At 46.8% G+C, this 21,416-nt stretch overlaps 1 protein-coding gene across 5 annotated transcripts; it reads left to right on the top strand.

Moving 5' to 3' along the window:
• Positions 1-595: 595 nt before the first annotated feature.
• Prxl2a (peroxiredoxin like 2A) lies at positions 596-20,898 on the top strand. 5 transcript variants are annotated; one of them, XM_028785118.1, is made up of 6 exons: positions 596-726; positions 10,367-10,529; positions 12,056-12,147; positions 15,738-15,878; positions 17,040-17,204; positions 20,034-20,898. In XM_028785118.1, the coding sequence occupies exons 2-6, from the start codon at positions 10,385-10,387 to the stop codon at positions 20,145-20,147; spliced, it is 657 nt and encodes a 218-aa protein (XP_028640951.1). In that variant the 5' UTR covers positions 596-726; positions 10,367-10,384; the 3' UTR covers positions 20,148-20,898. The 5 variants fall into 5 exon arrangements, with proteins under 5 accessions (XP_028640951.1, XP_028640947.1, XP_028640946.1 ...); XM_028785114.1 differs by having other exon boundaries at positions 10,350-10,529; XM_028785113.1 differs by having other exon boundaries at positions 596-798.
• The last annotated feature ends 518 nt before the right edge of the window (positions 20,899-21,416 follow it).

Genomic DNA, 21,416 nt, shown 5'->3' with positions numbered 1-21,416 from the left:
TTTGCCTCTGTCTCCCCCACCCCCCATATTTAACTCTTCTCTGTGAGCCAGTTAATTCTGTCTCTGAAACTGTTCTGAAACTCTGACTACAACTTTTATCCGACAATAATGAACACTTATTACAAGAGTGAGAAAAATGAGCGAAAGCCAGGCATGGAGGTGCACGCCTGTAATCCCAGCATCTGGGGAACTGCGGCAGGAGGATGAACAATTCCAGACCTGTCTGAGCTACATTACACAAACAACCACGAAAGAGTGAAAGACAAGCCTGCCACAGGGTTGCTCCGAAGCTAGAGGAGGTGGTATTATCCTTAGAGGCAGTTCTCAGCTGCTTTTCTTCATTCTGATAACCAGCATTTAGGGGTTAAGACAGCAGCACCCCCACAGAGCACGCTAGTTCCAAACTAGCGCTGTGGAAATCAGCGAGCAAAGAAGAACTGCCCTAAGGCGACCCCAGTTCTAATGCAGTCTACTGGTCTGGAGCTGCGGGGGCGTATTTGTCACGTGGGCGACCCCAGTTCTAATGCAGTCTACTGGTCTGGAGCTGCGGGGGCGTATCTGTCACGTGAAAGTGGCGTGGTGGCGTAGGCGCCGAGCTGCGCAGGCGCGGGCAGAGCTTGGTCCCACGGGCTCTCAAAGCTGAGCTACAACGGAGGAGGCACCTGCTCCCGCTGGCGCACTCAGGGGGCCTGTGAGGTCCGCGGAGGCGGGGTCCTTGGGGCGCAGGTGAGGATCGAGGCAGGCCAGGGGCCTCGGGGAGTGGATGCCGGATGGAGGATGCGGCCCGGTCCTCTCCAGGTACCACTCTCCGATGTGCCCTCCGCCCACCACGGCGATCAGGACAAACTCCACGCTTGGGGCTCAGAGACCCCCCCATCCCGGAATGGCGCTAGTGGCACCTAGCTGTCTGAATTGTTGAGACAGAGGACAGAAAAACCCTTGTCCACCTTGCACTCAGATGTTTGAATTGTTGGGACAAAGGACTGGGGGAAAAACGCTTGTCCACCTCACGGGGAGGGGGGCAGCATCCACCCAACGTGGGCTGAAGGCTGCCAGGGGTGGCCGTAGCTATCCATTTTCAGTATTTGGGTGTCCTGTGAGGAAGTCTCTGAGATACCTGTTCCTCTTTCTCTTCCAAAGGTTACAAACCTTTGACTTAGAAAGCTCAGGTGTAAATTTCAAAATGCTACTGAGGTGTGGTAATGAGAAGATAATCAGAGCTCCAGGACCGCCCATCCTCCGAATTGTTAGGTTGTTGGAGTTGGCACCGGGAGGCCACTTTCCCAGAGTCCTGCTGGCGTGCCTCCTATGGTTTCACAGCTCTGTTACCTAGTTTTTTGGTTTTATTTTTACTTCAACTTTTTTAGCCGGGTAATGGTGGCGCACGCCTTTAATCCCAGCACTTGGGAGGCAGAAGCAGGTGGATTTCTGAGTTCGAGGCCAGCCTGGTCTACAGAGTGAGTTCCAGGACAGTCAGGACTACACAGAGAAACCCTGTCTCGAAAAACCAAAAACAAAACAAAACTTTTTTTTTTTTCTTGGAGCTTGGTTAATGATTTATTTGAAAGTAAAATACTCCTTTTTTGGATTTTTATTTCGAAAAGCATTGGTGTGGGACCTGCTAATAGAGTCTTACATGTTCCTGTTTTGGCCCATCCCTGGAGACAAAACTAGGGTTCACTCTGCACACCCTGAGTCCTCAGAAGATATTCATCATAAAATCCTTCGTTTCAAATATTTGGGGGTGATGACTGACTAATCCAGGAATAAGTAAGAATTTAACAACTCTAGCAGTCTTTGTAAAGAGCTTATAGCATCTTCAGTGATTCATCTGTGTAGAAGGTGATTAAGAAATTGTTCCCATTTTGCCAATGGCTGGTCCAGGCCCATACAACTTGTAGGTATTGGACTTAGTGCTTGGTCCGACCTTTCCTTAGTCTAACTTCCTTATAAGGAAGAAATTTATTTATTTGAGGCATTTATTTGAGACCCTTTGTGTTGTTCCTAAAGGAGCACAAAGCATTCATACCCCACCTCTTTCCCCTTTTCTTCTTGGGGGCTGGGTGCATCTTATGTAGTTCAGGGTAGCTTTGAATTTCCCAGAAGCGTTCTTTGAATTTGCAGTCCTCCTCTCTCTGCCTCCTGAGTGCTGGGATTGCAGTCTCCATGTCTAATGATCATTTCAAGCTTGTGTGGCACCAGAAGGTTTGGTCAGGTCTGGAATTCTAAGGTGCATGCCCAGATTTCAGTAGTGTCTCAGATTAGAAGCAACTCTCCTGTTTGTTAGCTATCTGTGTCTTTGAAATGCTAAGCTCAGAGTCTGTTTGGACAGAGTCTTGTGTGGCAGAATCTGTCCAGAGGTGCTGTGGAAGGAGCCAGCCTCACCCATGAGCTCAGTGGCCTCTGCCAAGGGAGATTGCAGTTGAGCAGTAACCTTTGCCTTTGGCACTACCAGAATCAGTGTGAGAAAGCCCAAGAGTTAACTCAAAATATGTGCTGGGGAGAATGTGGACACAAGGCAGGGCTCCCCCAGACCTGGAACTTCCACCCAGAAAGCTGACTTGCAGTGGCATTGCTGTAGAAATTCTTCATATTTGGTGTCTGTTTACCCTTCTAGGACAGTGAATGAATCTGAACCTGGGAAAAGATAAAGACCACCCAGTGGGGTGGTCCATACCTAAAATTCCAGCACTAAGGAGCCTGAAGTAGGAAGGTGGCAAGTTCTAGGCTATCCTGGGCCTCATAGCAAGATGTTGTCTTTTTTAGAAGGAGAAAAGAGTAAGAAAATGAAAAATCCATAATGAAGCCTTTTCAGTTTCCTAGAGTGTTGCTGTGTTTCATATGTCCTTCTCAAACATGTGCCACCACTGGATGCAGCTTGTTTTTCAGAAGAGCCCAAGATCATAAGCAAGAAAATGGTCTCTGGGGGCCAGAATGAGAGTTGGGATTTGGTTGCCAGAACTCAGTGTCTTTTGAAGGTTTGTCTTTGTCTTACTGTCCATATTCGTATGACTTGAGAGAACAGGTCTTCTGCGCCCAGGCAAGAGGCTGAAAAGTCAGCAAATGCCCAGATCGTTGGAGGGAACCACTTCTCCGATGATAGGACTTCCCAGCCAGCTATACCCCCATTCCTAATTGTGCCTGTTTCTCAGTCTCTGAGTGTGTTGTCTTATTTTCCTCTGATCATATGTTCACAATTCTGACTCTGAGCGGCTCAGTGGAGGGTGGGATAGAGGCAGACACTCATTCCAGACAACAGAACTGACTATGGCAGATGAGTGCAGGTCACTGCAGTGGCCATTTCCACAGATGCTTGTGAGATTCCTCTGCTGTCTCTCACTGTGACAGTAACCACTAACTAAGCTGGCATTTTCGATGGCATCCAGAATTAACAGAGCCTTGTCACTGTGTATAGGAAAAAAAATACAGACCATCTTCTCAGCAGAGAATGGGCAGAATGATCCTTAAGAAAACATTTGGCATTGGTTTGTAAGCTGCTTGCCAAGGATTGGGCCTGGGAGAGACTGGGGTTCTCTCCAGACACCAGGCCCCATTTAGGAGGACTCGTGCTCTTAGCTTGTTCAAGGCCAGTGATCAGGTTTCAGCACCGGCTGTATCTGACACCAATGTATGTGCATATTATTCTATCTTTAGGCATCTGGTTCATGACAGGCTATGTGGACCTTGAGAATCTAAAGCAGGGTAAGCTGCTATGGAACGGGAATTGGGAGACCCATACCTGAGTCCCAACATAGATGTTGATGGCCTTCTTACCCATGTGACTTTGGGCTAGCCAGCTTCTCTGGGCCTTAGCTTTCCATTTACTCAGTGAAGGGGTTACTGAAGTAGAGCTTTAAGAGCAGAGGACATTAAGAGCCGGGGATGGTAGAGGAGAGGTAGGGAACCATCTCTCCAGTCTGTTCACTGAAGGCCTGAGTCAAGGAAATCATGTGCCTCTTCCCCTTGCTTTCCCTCCTCTTCCTTTCTTCCATCCCCTGGGTCTGCCTCAGGCCAGCTTTTTCTGAGGTGGGAAGAGTCCCTGGGTGAGGCTGGGCAGGGCAGGTGTTCCCTTGATGTTTAGAATTTCATGCTGTCCCTACATGTTTCAGACAGGAGTTAACCCACCCACTGCTGATGCTTTTGTTTTGTTAAGACTTTATCGGTTCCTGCCTAGAGGCAGCCCTTTGAACAAGCATCTGCTTCCATGTGTGTGCCTGTGAGAGTGTGCTCACACAGAAGGAGCTCAGTAGTGCTGGGTGCCCTCAAGACTCTCCCTGTAGGTGCAATCATTGGGTGCCACCAAGCCTGGGTGTGAGCGTGGGGATTTCGAGTTCCTTCTATTCAGTGAGAACACTCAGCCTCAGCTGTGTTAGCTCACCTTGCCAGTGAGCTGGGACTCAATGCAAGGCCAAGTCCCAAGCTTGAGTATTTTCTCTAATGTCAGGCTAGCAGTGTCCAGAATGACTTTTCACGCAGAGGTAAGCTTGGGCAGCAACAACTAGTACCAACTTGGCTCCACTGTGAAATTTCAAGAGTAAAATCCAAATCCCTTCATTTGTGGTTTGATATATTACATGTACATTATATTACCTACATTACATATAGCAGACCCTTGGCAAGTTCTGTTGATGTAGGAGTGAATCCCCCTTGCCCTCTGGGTACCGTGAAGTCAGACAGACAACCAAAACACAACATATGAGGCCTGTTTTTCGCAGTGTGCAGAGATGTTCATATGTTCACATATATATGAGCCCTATATAATCAGTTGGCAATGCTTTCAAGAAAGAGTTTGCCACTTAAGTGGCTTCTGTGAACCCATACACCCTTCCTAGGTGACCTGACCTACTTCCAATAGTACACCCACTGGCATGGCAATGCCCTCCAAGTCCCCATTCCTGTTTTGGACTCAATGTTTCCAGGTAGTGGGTGTTATTTGGATCGGTTGCAGTATATCCAAAACTGACCTCCATCCACTACTGACTTCTAGAGCTCCCTAGTCAGTGAATGACACAAGTATCCAGCCAAGAAACCAGAAACCTAGAGTCAATTTTCGTTTCTTTGGTCTACACGTTACCAGTCAAAATTCTGTCCCATCTCATACGAGTCTGGTATCCAGCCTCTTCTTCCCTGACTGCCACAGTCTTAAGTGCAGATTCCCATTATTCTGAACTTGGCCAGGCTCTACTTGGGTTCACCTCACTTTCCATGCTGTAGCCAGAGTGGTTTTCATTTATTAATAATTTTATTCATGTGTAGGGAGGGCTGTTTTGCGTTTATGTATGTCTGTGTACCATGTGCATACCTGCCCGGTGCCAGTGAGACCAGAAGTGAGCCTCAGGTCCCTGGACCTGGCGTTTCAGATGGTTATGAGCTGCCATGTAGGTGCTGGGACTTGAACTCAGGCCTCTGGAAGCCTCTCCAGTGCTCGTGCTCTTAACTGCTGAACCATCTCTCCACTCCCTAGCCAGAATGATTGTATCACTCCAAACCCTTTTTGTCAGTTTCTCATACAGTGAGCGTCTCACCAGAGCTGACAGGGCCTAACTTCAGATCCCATTCTGGTCTCATCCCTGGCCACTACAGCATCCTCACCAAGCACTCTTCTTTCAAGACTACACTATTCACTACTTATACCATTTCTTTACCCAGAGTTCCCTCACTCTGCCACTCTTGAGCTCTTACAGCCCTCACATGCCAACGAGGTGAATGCCTGCCTATTGATAAGATCTGGGATAAACAATACTTTCTGCCCAAACCCTTTCCTGAAAGTGTTGCCACCTGGAGGCTCTATCTGATCTCAGGACCCATGCCTAGTTGAGCACACATACACCTTTGCGCACTGAAAAGGGAAAAGAAAAGGGGTGGTGAATAGATACCAGGTAAGGATCCTTGGCAGTCCAGTTGACTTCCTGGGTGTAGGGTAAGAAATGAGTACAGAGCAGGCTGGGCCAAGAGCCTTGGACAAAAGGACCTGTCCCTTTGATGCTGAGTGTGACATGTGGGCTGTGTTAAGGGCCTGGTTTAGTATGCACCCATAGCAAAGGGGAGTCTGTTGGCACTTAAGAAATGTTACAGTCTGCATGACTGCAAATTGCAAATGACTCAAAACTTTGCTCATTTTTTTTTTTTGAAGAGCTAGGGGCCCTTGGCAGCTGGCCACTTCGATGCTTTCTGGAGATTAACCATTGGCAGCTAAAGGAGCCCCAGGGTTTCTGTGTGGCCCAGTCCTGCCTGTGGAGTGGCTAAGCTTAGGGGCCTAGGCTAGACTCCAGAGCTCCACCTCCAGCCCTCCCTGTACCTGGTCACCCTGCCTACATACACAGCCGGTGGGTCAGAGTCCTTTGTCAGTAGAAGCAGAGGCGTGGACACCGCACATGGTAAGTGCTGTTCCCAGGTTTGGCCTGCTGAAGGATGGATATTTAGGGGAAGGGCACCAAGCTGGGTGAAGCATGAATCAACAGGTGGGCCAAAATGGGGTTAATGAAAAAGAATGTTGCGGCTCCAAAGTAAGCTGTTTGTATTGTTATCAGAGGATGTCCCTGGAGTCTAAGGGGCCGTGTCACTTCTTCATTTTGGAGTTCGGAAGATGAACCTGGGGAAGATGGCAACAGTTTGGTTTGGGGGATCCAGCTGGCTTTCCTCTACCCACCCTCAGCTCTCTCCGGACCAGAGCTGCCACTCTGAGCTCTTACAGCTGCTGTTTATTTACAGTCTTATCCTGCTTCACCTTCTGGGAGACGGGGGATCAGATAAGGCTCCCAGTGGGGAGCTGAGTAGTGTAACTGTCAGGTGGGGGTGGCTCCTCTGTAAACAACCCTGCAGTTCTGGAGAGACTGGTCTTCTTTTAAAGGAAGGGGACAGAAGGGGAGAAAAGAGAAGGGACAGCTGGTCTATGGTAAATTTCCTTTAGACCAGACATAGTGGAGCTGCATTTGATGACTGAATACAATAAACTTCCTGCTTGAAATTCTCCTGAAGGTGGAGGGTCGTGCTCTTGGCCTCCACAGACCTACTTCTGAATGTGGTGTGAGGCCAGGTGTGACATCAGAAAGACTCTAAGCTTTGGAGTGCTGTTCTTGTTGACTACCGATGGCAGGATTGCTACCTGCTGGCCCTGTGACAGAAGGGAAGTTCTTGAACTCAGAACCTTAGTGCTGCCCCCTGCAAAGAGAATATTCTCTGTATCACAATGCAATTGAGAGAATAAACTTAAGCCAAATATGTCAAGTGACATTTAGAGATTCGGGGTTACCAGCCTCCCTGCTTTTCTGGTCAGTGGTCTTGGAGACACATGTGGAAAGGTACTAGTCCTATCTAGTTATTAAAACCTCTTTCACTGTCCCCCTTTGTGGGAGTGGGAGTAGATGATTCAGGGTCTGCTGAGACTGTGCCACACATTGTCGTGACATCTGTTCTGAGATTCGAGTTCTGGAAGCTTGGTACTTCTAGTGATTAGTTTTCACTGCCAATCCCTAGCACAAAAGCCACCTACTGGGGTGGGCAGTGTGAGCCTGTTCACTGAGAAGTCTGCCTCCACCAGTACTGCTGATAAAGCCTGAATGCAGAACCTGGGTAGGATGTTTTCCCCAAAGGAGTGACTCCACTCCTTTTTAAAATAAATTTATTTATTTATTTTGAGCACAGTAGGGGTAGGGGTAAGGGCAAGGGTGGAAAGCACCGTGCCTGGGGTAGCATTGAAGCTCACATCTTGAATACAAGCTTCTTGACCTTGAGGTAAGGAGATGGGAGTCTCTGGGACTTGAGTTCTTAGGGTGCCTTCAGCCCACCGTCAAATCCTGCAGAGGAGAGTTGAGTCTAGTAGGTGGTTCTGCCCTAGACCTATCCCCAGTGATTTAAACACAGAGAATGAAGTGGAGCCTGAGAATACTTGAGATCCTAGGATGGTATGAGAGCCATGAGGAAACCCAGATGTTTCAGGTGGCTGTCAGAAAATGGGCTGGATGAAGCCCCTATTGCTGTTACAGGAGTAGGCAGGCCACTTCTGGATTTCCTCTCCCAGGGGCCCCCAATCTGTTCCATGCTAGGCTCAATCGTTCCTTGTCCAGCCAAGCGTTCATGTCGTTAACTGTGTCCCACACCAATACCAAAGCCACCTCCTCTATTTCTGTGGTTACCCGGACTGGGTCCTTTCCTTGTAGCACCACAATCTAAGTGTTCTTACTCTGCAAGCCGCCCAAGCTTTCTACTTACTTTTATGATACTTTGGGAACTGAGTCTACGTCTCCTTAAGGATCGTGTGTCATACTAGGTTCTCCAAAAATCACTATTTAGGTTGATAGTAAATAAATCATAAAAATAAAATTTCAGTCTAGTTGAGTTGAATTCCCTTGATGTGATCATGAGCCAAGTGCTTGTCATTGAGTGGTGGGGAAATGGGGCCTTGGTGTCTCTAAGAGTGTGGTAGGGGATGTGTTGGTAGGGCGGGAGGTCCCAGGACTTTCCAGAGTCACTGCTGGGTTCCACTGGTAGAATTGATGTGAGGTGACCTCTTGCAGAAATGCTTACACATCTGTGACCAGATGACCACACTCATGTGCTCCTAAATTATGTAAACCTGCCCATAATCCAGAACTGTTATAGACAGTATAATGGTCCCAGCATTTTTTCCAGGCTGTGTAATCTCTCCTGTTTATAGCAGGTGTCTGGGAGCTGTGATTTCCCTCCTAATCGTTCTGTGAACTCTAATCCAGTTATGTGTAACTTTGCCAAAGAAAAATTGGAAGCAGGCCTGTGGAACGTTCTTTCCTGCTGAGCCTGAGACCTCGATTGTGTATAAGTCATGTTCATCACTCAACTGTATTCAATTCATTTCAGCACTTGTTTGTGGTGAGCCATTGCCCATAGAACCACTTTGTGTGGTTCTAAGCCTTCCCTCTTCCCTCTCAGCTGAAATCAGAGATACAGTAGCAGTAGCAGCTACCACACCTTTAAACACCCATACCAGCTTCCTCCTTTCTCCTAGATTCTACTAGATTTCTACTAGATTCTTGATCCCTCCTCCTCTTCTTCCTCTTTCCCTCTTCTTCCTCTTCCTCCTCCTCTTTCTCCTCTTCTTCCTCCTCCTCCTCCTCCTTCTTGGTGTCATAGTTATTTGGCCATCCCATTCCTGGAGCTCTCTTTTAATTAATTGGTTGATTAACTTTAATGATACTGAAGATTAAAACGTGAGCGTGCTATGGAAGTTCTCTACCACAAGCTAGATCCCCAGCCTCTTATAGCTTTGAGACAATGACTCAATAAATTGGCCAGAATGTCCTTGAGCTTCATAGGACCCTCCTGCCTCATCCTGCTGAGAAGCTGAGATGCAGGCCAGTGCAACTAGACATGGCCTCTCTTTTATTGCATAACTCAAATTTGAACTTTCTAAGCTGGCTTCAGTCCTGGTGTAACCCTTTTTGTCACCCCACAGGTCACTTTCTTCCTCCTCAAAACCCCTCTCTCAGCAGTGATGTGGATTTCCCAGCCTCCACTCAGTCTTTAGAGAAACTTCTAGGTCAAATCCTGCCAGCTGGAATTAAGAGTATTAGGTGGTTTACTCCTGTCCCAGTTCCTGTCAATGTCCTGTCTCCAGTGACCCAAGCATCAGGCTGGGTTTGAGGGAAGAACCAGGATGAGTGAGATCTTAGGATGGAATGAGGGCCAAAAGAAGCACTGTCCTCTTACTGGTATTTAACACTGGCGTCTCCAGGTGGTGAGCTTCAGGCAGTATCTGCTTTCTTGTCAGGTGTGGTTTTAAGTATTGGCACTGTTGAAACTGTTTTGTTGGTCGTGGTGGCGGTGGTGATTTTGCTTTTGTTTTTAATGGAAGCCTATTTCATTTTTTATAATGAGAAAGCTATTCTCAGCTGGGAGAAATTGACGAAGATTATCTGTCTCCCTGGAGCGAGGCCCTGCTGGGCAGTTGCTGGGGCTTTGATGAATGGAATGCTGGCTTTGTTTCTGGGAGATTCTTAAACTCCAGAGAAAGATAGATAAGGTAACAAAACAAGTATCTTCTGATCGCAGATGAGAAGTCAGTCCCTACCCAGGGAGGTGATAGCTGAGCCACTTGTCACCCTGGACGTGAAAGAGAGTGTGAGAGGGAAGCAGCCCGCTGTGCAGCACCTCCCACAGAAGCAGAAGTGCAAGAAAAGCCCCTATTCCTCTCATTACTCCTCAACGCCCTAGTGAGCTCCTTGGCTGAGCAGCTCTGAGCAGTCCTATCTCTCCCTGCTTCAGGCCCTCCTCCTCTGGCCCCCTGGCCAGTTGCGCACTGGAGCCTTGGGCAGGAGGTCAGATTCCAGCTGTCCTGTGGGAACAGTAACATCTTCCTTCTCCTCAATCTCCAGACATGTCTTTTCTCCAGGACCCAAGTTTCTTCACCATGGGTATGTGGTCCATCGGTGTGGGAGCTGTGGGGGCTGCCGCTTTGGCACTGCTCCTGGCCAACACAGACATATTTCTGTCCAAGCCCCGGAAAGCGGCACTGGAATATTTGGAAGACATAGACCTGAAAACACTGGAGAAAGGTAAGGGGTGACTTTGTCGGCCTCAGTACTTTTCCAGAGTAGTATGATACATGCTTAACTCCTTTCGTTTTTCTCTTAAAATCGTCCACTTTTTTGAAGCAATATTAGGGAGACATCTAATAAGAATTTTAAAATTGCCAATAGTTGTACCAACCTAGCACAATCATTTTATTTTGCCGTATTACATGCTTATAGTCACATAGAGGTGATCTAGGTATTAGCGGCTAATTTATCTTTTTCTTATCAAAGTCATTTTTCACTCCCTGTTACTGTTGCCTTAACTGCAATGATGAATTGCTCTGTAATATTTCACGATAGTTTACCATCATTTAATAAGCCAGCTATTCCGGAGAGTATTCTGAGGAATTCCAAGGCTTTCGAGATTGTCACAAAGAATAAAATAAATAGGATGGTCTGGGTGGAATGAGCTCAAGAAAAACTACTCACTCCATTCTGTGTTCCCGATGCATGCATGGGGCAGGGCCTGGTGCACAGTAAGAAACTGCACATTGTAAAGGGGGATCTGGGGAGCTGATGAGACTTTGTGGTTACCCTGCCTGCCATGGAGCTGCAGCAGGGGAGCTGATTTTAGGACAAAGGAGCCTGTGTACCTGTCCCCAGGGGCACACCTGTGAGTCCATGGCAGGAGCCATGAGCTGCACTCAATCATGCCAGCTCTACCCCTGACAGGTACGCGGGTCAGAGCCCAGGCTCAGCAGGGAAATTTCTTGGTAAACATTAGGGCTCACTGACTGGATGGACCTCTGGCTAGTGCCCCCAGTGAAAAGCCATTATTATCGTATGCTCAGCAGGTGAGGGAGCTGCCCTAGGAAGGCCAGAGTGTGGTAGCTCACATTCATGGCAGGTCACCTCAGAAAGCTGAAGAGAGAGAAATGCCCAGGCTTTGTTCAGTCCCAGTGTTAAAAATCTCCTGTGACTACAACTTCCTTTCTTTCCTGTTTTTGTTCACACAAGTGTGTGGATAACTCTGAGGAATACTAAAATAATTAAGGTTAATCTATAATGAGTTTGCACTAATTCTTCCAAGCATTTACTTGTTGGGTATCTTCCACCTTGTTCTGTCTATAAGTATCGCTGTTAAAATATTTAGGTTAATTTTTTGTATTTGAATTTGCTTTTAAGAGTATTTGTGAGAGATGTGTCAAAATATAAAATTCATTTTGGACTCTACAGAATTATTAGACTGACCAGTGCTGCCAGCCATAAAAGAAATTTCAGTTTTGCTAGAATTATTGCAATTTGGATGTTCGAGTTGAAAGTTTGTTTTTGTGGGAGAGGAACTTTTCAGTGTGCAGTTGGGTCATTAAACCTTATTAGTGTCCCTTGGGAAGATGAGTCTTCCCTGTCTGTGCTTGCCTTCTCTTACGTATGGAGTACTCATCCTGGTCCCCTCCTAGGCTGAGTCCTGAGCTAAGCTCGGCCAGATGTAGTTCAGGAGCATCTGAACAATTGAAGAAGGACTGGGCAGGCCAGAAGGAAACAGTAACTATTTCTTCTCTCCTCAGAACCAAGGACATTCAAAGCAAAGGAGCTGTGGGAGAAGAATGGGGCTGTGATTATGGCTGTACGGAGACCAGGCTGCTTCCTCTGTCGAGCAGTGAGTACCTCTGAGGATCTGTTGGAAGGAAAGCGTTCAGGCCGTGGGGTCTGGAGTATTTCCATCAGGACCAAGGGCTTATGTGTGCTCTGAGCCTTCTGACATTTCTGGATGCTTCTGTTATTTGCTCTATGTATTTGTTTTGACATTGGCTCTGATCACGTTTTTTAACAACTCCAAATACCCTGGTGGGGTTAGCCACACGTGTGACTTTCTCTGTCCCTCAAGCCTTTTGCCCAATATGGTAGCAGCTATGTCCTGCGTTTTCATTTAATCCGGGGCAGCAACAGGAGAAAATTCAGAGTTCCTATTGGTCCGCATAGATGCACACTTGTTGACATAAGGGTCTAGACTGCAGAGGAACGCTCACTGTTCACTGTCAGTTGTCAGCTGTCGTCTGACGAAGCTGCAGCAAGTAGGGACCTCCTCAGGGAGGCACCTTAGAGCATTCCTGCTCCGTGAGACCCACTGTAGCCCATTTCCATTCTAGATCATGAGCTGCTTTCCCCCCTTTTGCTTTCACAGAGTGGGCATCTGAGCAGGGAGAGATTCAGTTATACCATTAGTGTGGATGCATTTGGCCTGTAAGCTCCAGTGAAGTTGAGGCTTACTTACAGGGTGGCTGCAGGTCAGCAACTCAGATGGAAGCCATTCTGGTAACAGAGAACACATACCAGGGTAAGAACGTCGGTTATTGAAATGCAAATGCAAGCACAACAGGAATTTTACAGTGGCCTGAGCCTGGACCTGTCACTCTATAAATGAGTAAAAAGAGGGCAAGGGCAGTTTGATAGCCTGCCCAGGTGGTACCAAAAGCCTCAAGTTCTGAGATAATTGCGTTGACTAGGAGAAAAATGGACTGGGGTTCTCTTGCCCTTGAAACCACTGGGCTTCCCAAGTAACATTCTTGGCCCCATCAGGATTGTCACTCTTATTTCTCTGAAAGCCTGAATCAACCCTAAGAGATTTCTTTCTGCTTCTGTGTGTGATTAAAAAATCCACTGACATTATTGAGTACACACACTTTGCAACATCTTATCTGCAAGGCACCTTTTTTTCTTCAGTTTTTTAAGGACAGGCTTTCATGTAGCCCAGGCTGACCTCTCATTTTGCTGTTTTGATTTTCTGATCCTCTCATCTCTACCTCCTGAGTGCTGGGATCACAGACATACACCTCTTCGTCGAGTTTTCTGTGATGCTGGGGATGGAACCCAGGGTTTTGGGCATGCTCGGCAAGCACGCTACCAACTGAGCTACATCCCCGACCTGTGCACGGCTTCTCAGGGTTCTCTTAGAAACACAATCTGTTGTCACCATTCTCATTTTACAGAGACAACGGTGCAAAGGTTGCCACAAAGCCAAACTCGCTGAATGTGTTTTCAGTTACTACTGCTGGAGCAAAATGACACACGTTTGATGACATTAATAGCAGTCACCATCTAAGGCTGGGGATTGGAATTCCCAAATGGCGTCTGGTTGCATCCCCCTGGAAGCTGTAGTGAAAGTCCGTTTCTTTGTCTTTGTATCCTTCCAGAGCCCACCAATGTTCTTTGCTTGTGAGTTCTCCTCCATTTCTAAAGTCAGCAGTAGCTGCTCAGGTCATTGTTACATCACATCCCTCCAATCCTGACTTTCTTCCTCTCTCTTCCACATTTGAGACCCCGGTGATGACACTGGACCTGCCCAGTTAACATAGGACCTTCTTACTTTAAGGTCAGGTGATTGGCAAGCTAAGTTTCCACTCAGTCTCAGTTTCCCCTGATCATGTGACAGGTCACAGTCATTTCGACTTGGCCGTCTTTAGGGGTTCATAGGGGTTCATTATTTTCTTTCACCCTGGAGGTGAAGTGTAAATGGAGGACTTTTAATTCCAAATCTAATATGCCTTCAGACACCAGCGCAGAAACTGCTCTGACATAATCTGTTGGAGCCAGTGACACAGAGAAGGTCCCAGAAGCAACGCTTCTTACTAACTGCAGCCTGTTCTCCTGTGTTCTGCTCTGTGCCCTGGCACAGCATTTTGTGGAAACTTACAGTGTCCAGAAATGTGGGTGGATAGAGATGTGTGAGTGACTCAACCGAGGAATTATATGACTGTTCCTCTCAATGGCTTTATATAGCGACATCCCCAGAGGAAAGAGCCCAGGAAAGCAGTGAACCACATCTCCAGCAGGTGGTCTTCAACCACATCTGACACTATAGCCCCACCCTTCTGTTACAGTCAGTTACAGTTCTTGGAAAATGTGTTACAATCAATGCTGTTCTGTCTAGCTATGCTTTCGCTTCTTTCTGTTTTTTCTTGTTATAGAAAATATCATTGCTCTCATGTCTCTGTTTATATCAGAGGTGGGCAGGCTACATTTAAAAGAACTTCCTGATGGTTCTTTAGTTATGACCTCTAATGTGAAAAAGCTTTTTTTTTTTTTTTTTTTGGTTTTTCGAGACAGGGTTTTTCTGTGTAGCCCTGGCTGTCCTGGAACTCACTCTGTAGACCAAACTGGCCTCAAACTCAGAAATCTGCCTGCCTCTGCCTCCCACGTGCGCCACCACTGCCCGGCTTTTTTTCTTTTTCTTTTTTAATCTATTTTATGTATATGAAGACTGCCACTGTCTTCAGACACTCCACAAGTGGGCATCAGATCTCACTACAGATGGTTGTGAGCCACCATGTGGTTGCTGGGAATTGAACTCAGGACCTCTGGAAGAGCAGTCAGTGCTCTTAACTGCTGAGCCATCTCTCCAGGCCGTGAAAAAGCTTCTTAAGGTTGGAGCTTTTCCATGATTCATGGAGTATCCTTTATCCTTACAGCACATGGTTCATCAGGATCAAGGATGCCTGTACCACTCAGCACAGCCACACCCTCCCCTTATCCATCTTCAGCTTCTTCCACCAAGTATTTAGTGCTTTCCATATATCTAGACACTGGGATGTCTATGACAGAATTTCCTATAGTAAGACATACTTAGGAACCTAAGTGACTGACTGTGCTCAATGGTGGCATGAAGACCTACCACCAAAAAAGCCACGGGCCGAAAACAGTGAACACGCCTGAAAAGTAGGACAGGTGCAGGAATCTTTCTAGAACAAAGATACCATTCCAGTCGGTTAGACTAGAGCTGTACAGAGAAAGAAAGTCCTAGCAGGGATTGGGGGGAGAGGGAGGCTTGCACAGAAGCCTGGAGGCCGCAGTGGCTGTATGGCCTACATGCGTCTGTCTCTTGGACCCTTGGGCTAGAGTGGTCTAGTGCAGGAATGAGCTGGAAAGATGAAGTAGGAGACCCTGTCCTGGCTCAGAGTGAAGGAAGGGCGCGTTTGGGAGCAGCTGCTGTTATAGAGGCTCCCTGGGCATACTTGTCTTTTCCCCTATAAGAAGATAAAAGGCCTGGTTTGGTGAGTGCAATTGAAACCTTGTCCTGTGGCTGAGTATCTACCTAGGACAGATGTAGGCTGGGCTACATGGGGGGCCTGACTTGTTTCTGGAATTTTGTCACCTTTGTCACTCTGTTCAGTGTCTGTCCCGGGCCATGGTTTGTTCTTTGACTGCAGAGCTCTGGGAGCTCATGTCATTGAGCCTTCCTGTCTTCCACAGGAAGCAGCTGACCTGATGTCCTTGAAGCCCAAGTTGGATGAGTTAGGTGTCCCTCTCTATGCAGTGGTGAAGGAGCAGGTTAAGAGAGAAGTGGAGGACTTCCAGCCTTACTTCAAAGGGGAAATCTTCCTGGACGAAAAGGTGAGCGTGCTGTGGCTTGGAGAGATGGCTCGGTGCTTAAGAGTTCTTCCAGAGGACCCACATTCCGCTTCCAGCACCCATGTTGAATGGCTGACCTTGGCCTGTAACACCAGCTCCTAGGGATCCAATGCCCTCCTCTGGCCTCTGAGCACTCTGCTCACATGCGCAAACTCACACAGAGATGCTCATATACACACAATTAAAAATAAAACACAGAAAGAAAGAGTATGGGTTTATGAGCCCTGGGCTGTACGCTGATGGGACTAGTCCTTAGCTGGGAGAGGTCACTGACTTAAGGTGGGTCTGTCCTGGAGCCGGAGGTAGGGCCTCCCCTTCAGTTCCCCTGAACTTGCAGGGTCCCCCAGCTCTCTGAGCATAGTACAGGCAGACTCTTGAAAATTGTTCTCCGTTATTACTAAAGCCTTTCTTGTCGATGGACCCAGAAGGGTGGGAAAGAACTGAAAACCCTGCCCCTTAGCCAAAGCCTGGTCCCTTAATTTATGCGGCTACCTCCTTTGTTCTCTCTCCCTACAGAAGTGTGAGAAAGCGCATGGTGGGGGTGTCAGGAGGAGGGGTGTCCTTTCCTCAGATTGAAACTGCCTTGAGAGCAGAAGTTGAACCCAGTGGGGGAGTACTTGCCTAACATACATGTATAGGGCCCTGGGTTCAATCCCTGCATCACAAAAATAACATAAGATTAAATTAATTTTTTTTCTTTTTCTTTCTTTCATTCTTTATTTCTTTTCCTCTCTCTTTTTTCTCTTTCTTCTTCCCCCCCTCTCTTTTTGTTTTTTTGTTTTTGTTTTTTTGTTTTTGTTTTTGTTTTTCAAGACAGGGTTTCTCTGTGTATCTCTGGCTGTCCTGGAACTCACTCTGTAGACCAGGCTGGTCTCGAACTCAGAAATCCACCTGCCTCTGCCTCCCAAGTGCTGGGATTAAAGGCGTGCCTGCCCTTTTTTTTTTTTTTTTTTTTTTGTAAAGAAGTCAGAGCTGGCAGCTTTCTGTTTCCCTGGGAAGCTGAGTGTGATCCTGGGAGGAGTGACATGTGTTAGGCTGCAGAAAAAATATGAAGTATCAGGCACTAGGGTTTTGGCTTTTGGCACCCTTCTTAGAGATGAGAGATATGCAGACTGCTCACACAGGATCTTCCTTGCTCTGTAGAAAAAATTCTATGGTCCAGAGAGGCGGAAGATGATGTTCATGGGCCTCATCCGTTTGGGTGTGTGGTATAACTCCTTCCGGGCCTGGAATGGAGGCTTCTCTGGAAACCTAGAAGGTGAAGGCTTCATCCTCGGAGGAGTTTTTGTGATAGGATCTGGAAAACAGGTAAGATGTCAGTATTCACTACAGACCTATGGGTATCTGGAATTGAGACCCCTGACAGGGGCTGAAGAAGAGGGCATGAGTGTCCACATGTAGAGTCTTCCATCCTTCCTCCCAGCAATTGTCACTGGCCACACATCTGCTCTAGGCTTGCATCTCATACATACGCTTTACAGTCAGGCCACCAGACAGTCATGCTGCCCAGACTGCAGTTGGTGAACTTGAGACCAAGAGCAGGTTAGCAGCTGGACCGGTGACTTAGTCCAGTGTGGCACTGCAGGGACCTGCCTGAACCTGACTTCCCATTTCAAGCTGTGTTTCAGTACTTGCCCAGGTAGCTCACTTTTATTCTATTAGTGAATATACTCAACTGGCATGTTCCCACGCCATGGAGGATGGATGTGGAGGAAAATAAAAAGGGAGAAGGAATAGAAGCAGCCGATGAGGGAGTGTGGCAGGAAAATATGAGAGTCCTGTGGAGCTCTTGCTGTCAGGACTGTGCCTGAGGAGAAAACTGTTGTTCTGTGAACACCTTGTTAGGAGTCCTGGCAGTGAGGACTCAGAGTCAATATGGGGACCCTGAAGAAGGGTATGGGAAAGAGAGATGAGGTCCCCATGGGCCTAGGAGGCAAGTGAGTGGACAGTAATGGGTCACAGAAGGAGGACCTGGAGACAAGCCTGCATGGAAACCACACATATGACATGCACATGTATAGGGCATGGTTTGATTTCTGTTGTTTTGTTTCTGTAGAAAAGCAATCTTAGTCTGCCTTGTTAGATCTCACAACATAAAATAAATAAGAATAGGAAGCTTAATTTCTAATCTTTAAAAAAAATCTGTTGGTAATTGTTCTTATTTGTATTAGAATTTACCATTAAATGGTGTCTAATTTGACATAATTCTGTTTCTTGATTTCTAGTAAATATATTAAAATGTCTTAATAGTAATGGCCACCAAGCACCTGTCTTGTTATCGGTGCCCATAGGTATGTCTTCCCTATGACTGACCAGCCAGTCTGGGTTGTTAGTTTTCTCACCCCCATCTATGTAAATAATAGTCCTAGAGATGGGAAACAAGTCAGCCAGAGACACAGCTGGTAAGCAGCACAGGAGAGACTAAACTCAGGAACCCAGAAGGACAGCGCCCACTGCATGTACAAATTATCTTCAGGAGTGGTTCTCAGCGGCCTGGTCTAGGTGACCCTAGAAGGTGGCCCCTCTCCTTCCTACTCTAGTCCTGTGGCATTTCATTGTCTTACCTTGGCCTCCTACGGTGGCCTCTAGGGCAGGGTTTGGCACACCTGCCAGCCTTTTCTTGCCTGGTGATGATTCACCGGGTACTCATGGCTGGGCTAGCACATTCCTGGTGTTGTTAGGTGTGGTGTTTGTTGGTCCCCTCAGAGCTTCTGGCGAGGTAGTCGATGAACTGGGTTGGCTGGGCAGCAGGACTCACCTAATTGCTCCTGGAGGCCATTTCTGCAGTCCTGTTACGTCAAGTACCTCTAGGTGTGATTTTTTTTTAATGATTTGTGAAGCCTGGTTACTGTAAAGACTATAGTAACCTATATTCTTCATGCCTATGCTGTATAGAGAATCTAAAAACAACAAACTAGTGAAGAGTGAGCAGAGCCTTCCCATCGAGTACTCAAGGCAGCTCACTAGAACAGAGCTGCGAGGCAGTTGGCTTGGTTTCTCTCTCAGCAGTGATGATGACTATTTCCCATGCCGCTAAACTTTCTTCCCCTGGCTTTCCATTGTCTGCATCTGGCTTACATGGTAAACTTTTGCAATTTCCTTAGTCACTTCCTAATAGTCAGCCCAGTGTGGTGGACTTTTCATTATTATTTATTGGTTGTATATGTGTGTGCAGGCATGCGTACATCACAATGTGTATATGGAGGTGAAAGGACAACTTTCAGGATTTGGCTCCCTCTTGTCTCCTTGTATGAGACCTAGGGATTACTCTGGGGTCATAAGGCCTGTATATGCCTCTGCTGGACAAGCTGCCTCACCGACTGGACTTACTCTCTCTCTTTTTTTTTTTTTTTTTTTCAAGACAGGGGTTTCTCTGTGTAGTCCTGACTGTCCTGGAACTCACTCTGTAGACCAGGCTGGCCTCAAACTCAGAAATCCTCCTGCCTCTGCCTCCCAAGTGCTGGGATTAAAGGCATGCACCACCACTGCCCCCCCCCCCAAAAAAAAAGCGACTTCCTTTCTTCTTACCTTTTTATTGTCTTTATAATGGCAGGACACCTTATAGATTACTTGAAATTTAAAGCAAATGTCCAGATATCACAGTGAGGTAAAGAACCTTAAAGATTCCTGATGATCTCAAACACATCCTTTTATCATTTCAATACTTCAGGGTGACTTTGGGATATCCTCAGTCTTGATGTGTTTGCTTCACTGTGTTGAAGCATGACCCCAGTTTATGAGGTTTAAGGAAAAGAGTGGGTCTACCTTCTCAGATGGCCATCCAATACCCATCAAGGTAGCCTCTGAGCTCTACTTCATAGGATTTTTTCTGTTTTCATTCTCTTCTCTCCTGATGGAATGTTCTTTTATCTGCCTGTCATCCAGGAAGCCTTCCACATACCCTTGTTTTAATTAACCGTGACTAGCTTCGTGTGTTCCAAATATTGGGACATGACTTCCTCAGTCCCCTTCCTCAGAAGACCGAACTCCTCAAGGGTAGGTGCTGGGTGTGATTCAGATCTGAGCTCTCAACTGCCCAAGCACAGGGCTTGATGGGACAGCTGGTCCTCAGAGTCTGTCTCATGAGTGAACACCTCCGAGTGGAGACTGACATCCCTTCCTGTTTCCCCTTTTTAGGGCATTCTTCTTGAGCACCGAGAAAAAGAATTTGGAGACAGAGTGAACCCACTCTCTGTTCTGGAAGCTGTGAAGAAGATCAAGCTGCAGACTCCAGCCTCCGAGAAAAGCTGATCATGTACAGCTGCTGGCTGGGGGAGCACAGGGCCTGGGCAGTGTTCACCAGATGAGCTGTGCTTTAACCATGGCCCTAAGAGCTCGGAGGCCACTGCACTGTATTCACTAGAAATTGGTGATGTATTTTAACATTGTCTGTTTAGGTCCCAGAATGTTCAACATTCCTTTTAGGCCCAGTAGGGCAAATAGGTCCCAGACAGAACAGAGTAAAATCTAACAAACTAGTGAGAGTTATTTGAGGAAAGATCTAGAAAATTTAAGGCTTAAAGTTTACTGTTACTCCTCCTTTCAAACGAATAGGTCCTAAGTGCTGGTATTTGAAGTGGATTTTACTTTCCTGCCTAGTTAAAAAAAAAAAAAATCTGAAATCTGAGAAAAGTAGGCCTAAGAAATAGCTCAGTGGTAGAGCATTTACCTAACATGTACATGGCCCTGGGTGGGATACCCAGACAGACAGACACACACACACACACACACACACACACACACACACACACACCCCTAAGAAAAGCTGATAGTTGACTTGATGATCAGAGAATATAAGCCTTTTGTTTGATGTGCTTTCTGTTAACAACTTGTTGCTTAATGTCAGAGTACCACATAAAGCAGTTGCTGTGCTGTGTTCTTGGATAGTTTGACAAAGGTAAATTACAAAATGAAGTGTCTTATGGTCTTATGGATGCAGAGATTTGTTTCACTGGAAAAAGCTGTCACCTCTGGCTCTAATAAAAATATGCATCAGGAATCACCTCTGTACACGTTTCTCTTGTCCTTGTTCGTCTTGCTTCAGCCTCCTAAGCTCGGGTCTTACAGACATGAGCCACCACACCCAGCAGGACACACGGGTTTTCAGGTGATGAGTAACTAAAGCCAGACTACTAGCTACAAGTGAAAAATGTATATTCTCCCAGGATAAGCAGTGAGGAGGGGCAGCTATAGTGACTGTCATCTAAGATGGTTGAGGATGGTCAAAAAGAAACATTCCATCATTATTATTGTTGTTGTTGTTTATTTTTCAAGACAGGGTTTCTCTGTGTAATATCACTGACTGTCCTGGCAGTTGCTTTGTAGACCAGGCTGGCCTCGAACTCTCTGCCTCCCAAGTGTTGAGATTGATGGCATGTACCACCATGCCCATCTGCATTCTGTCGTTATTGTTATGTGTTTTATTATCTTCTCTGGATAAAGATCTTGACATTTAAATATGGTGGCTTTCGTCGTGTTGATCTTATGGCCTAATCTGGTAAGCCAGGAAATGGATGCACC

Source organism: Grammomys surdaster, unplaced genomic scaffold (assembly GCF_004785775.1).
Source record: "Grammomys surdaster isolate TR1022 unplaced genomic scaffold, NIH_TR_1.0 125114, whole genome shotgun sequence".
Classification (NCBI taxonomy): domain Eukaryota; kingdom Metazoa; phylum Chordata; class Mammalia; order Rodentia; family Muridae; genus Grammomys; species Grammomys surdaster.
The sequence above is the reverse complement of the archived record's forward strand: the minus strand, read 5'-3'. Positions and strand labels throughout refer to the sequence as shown.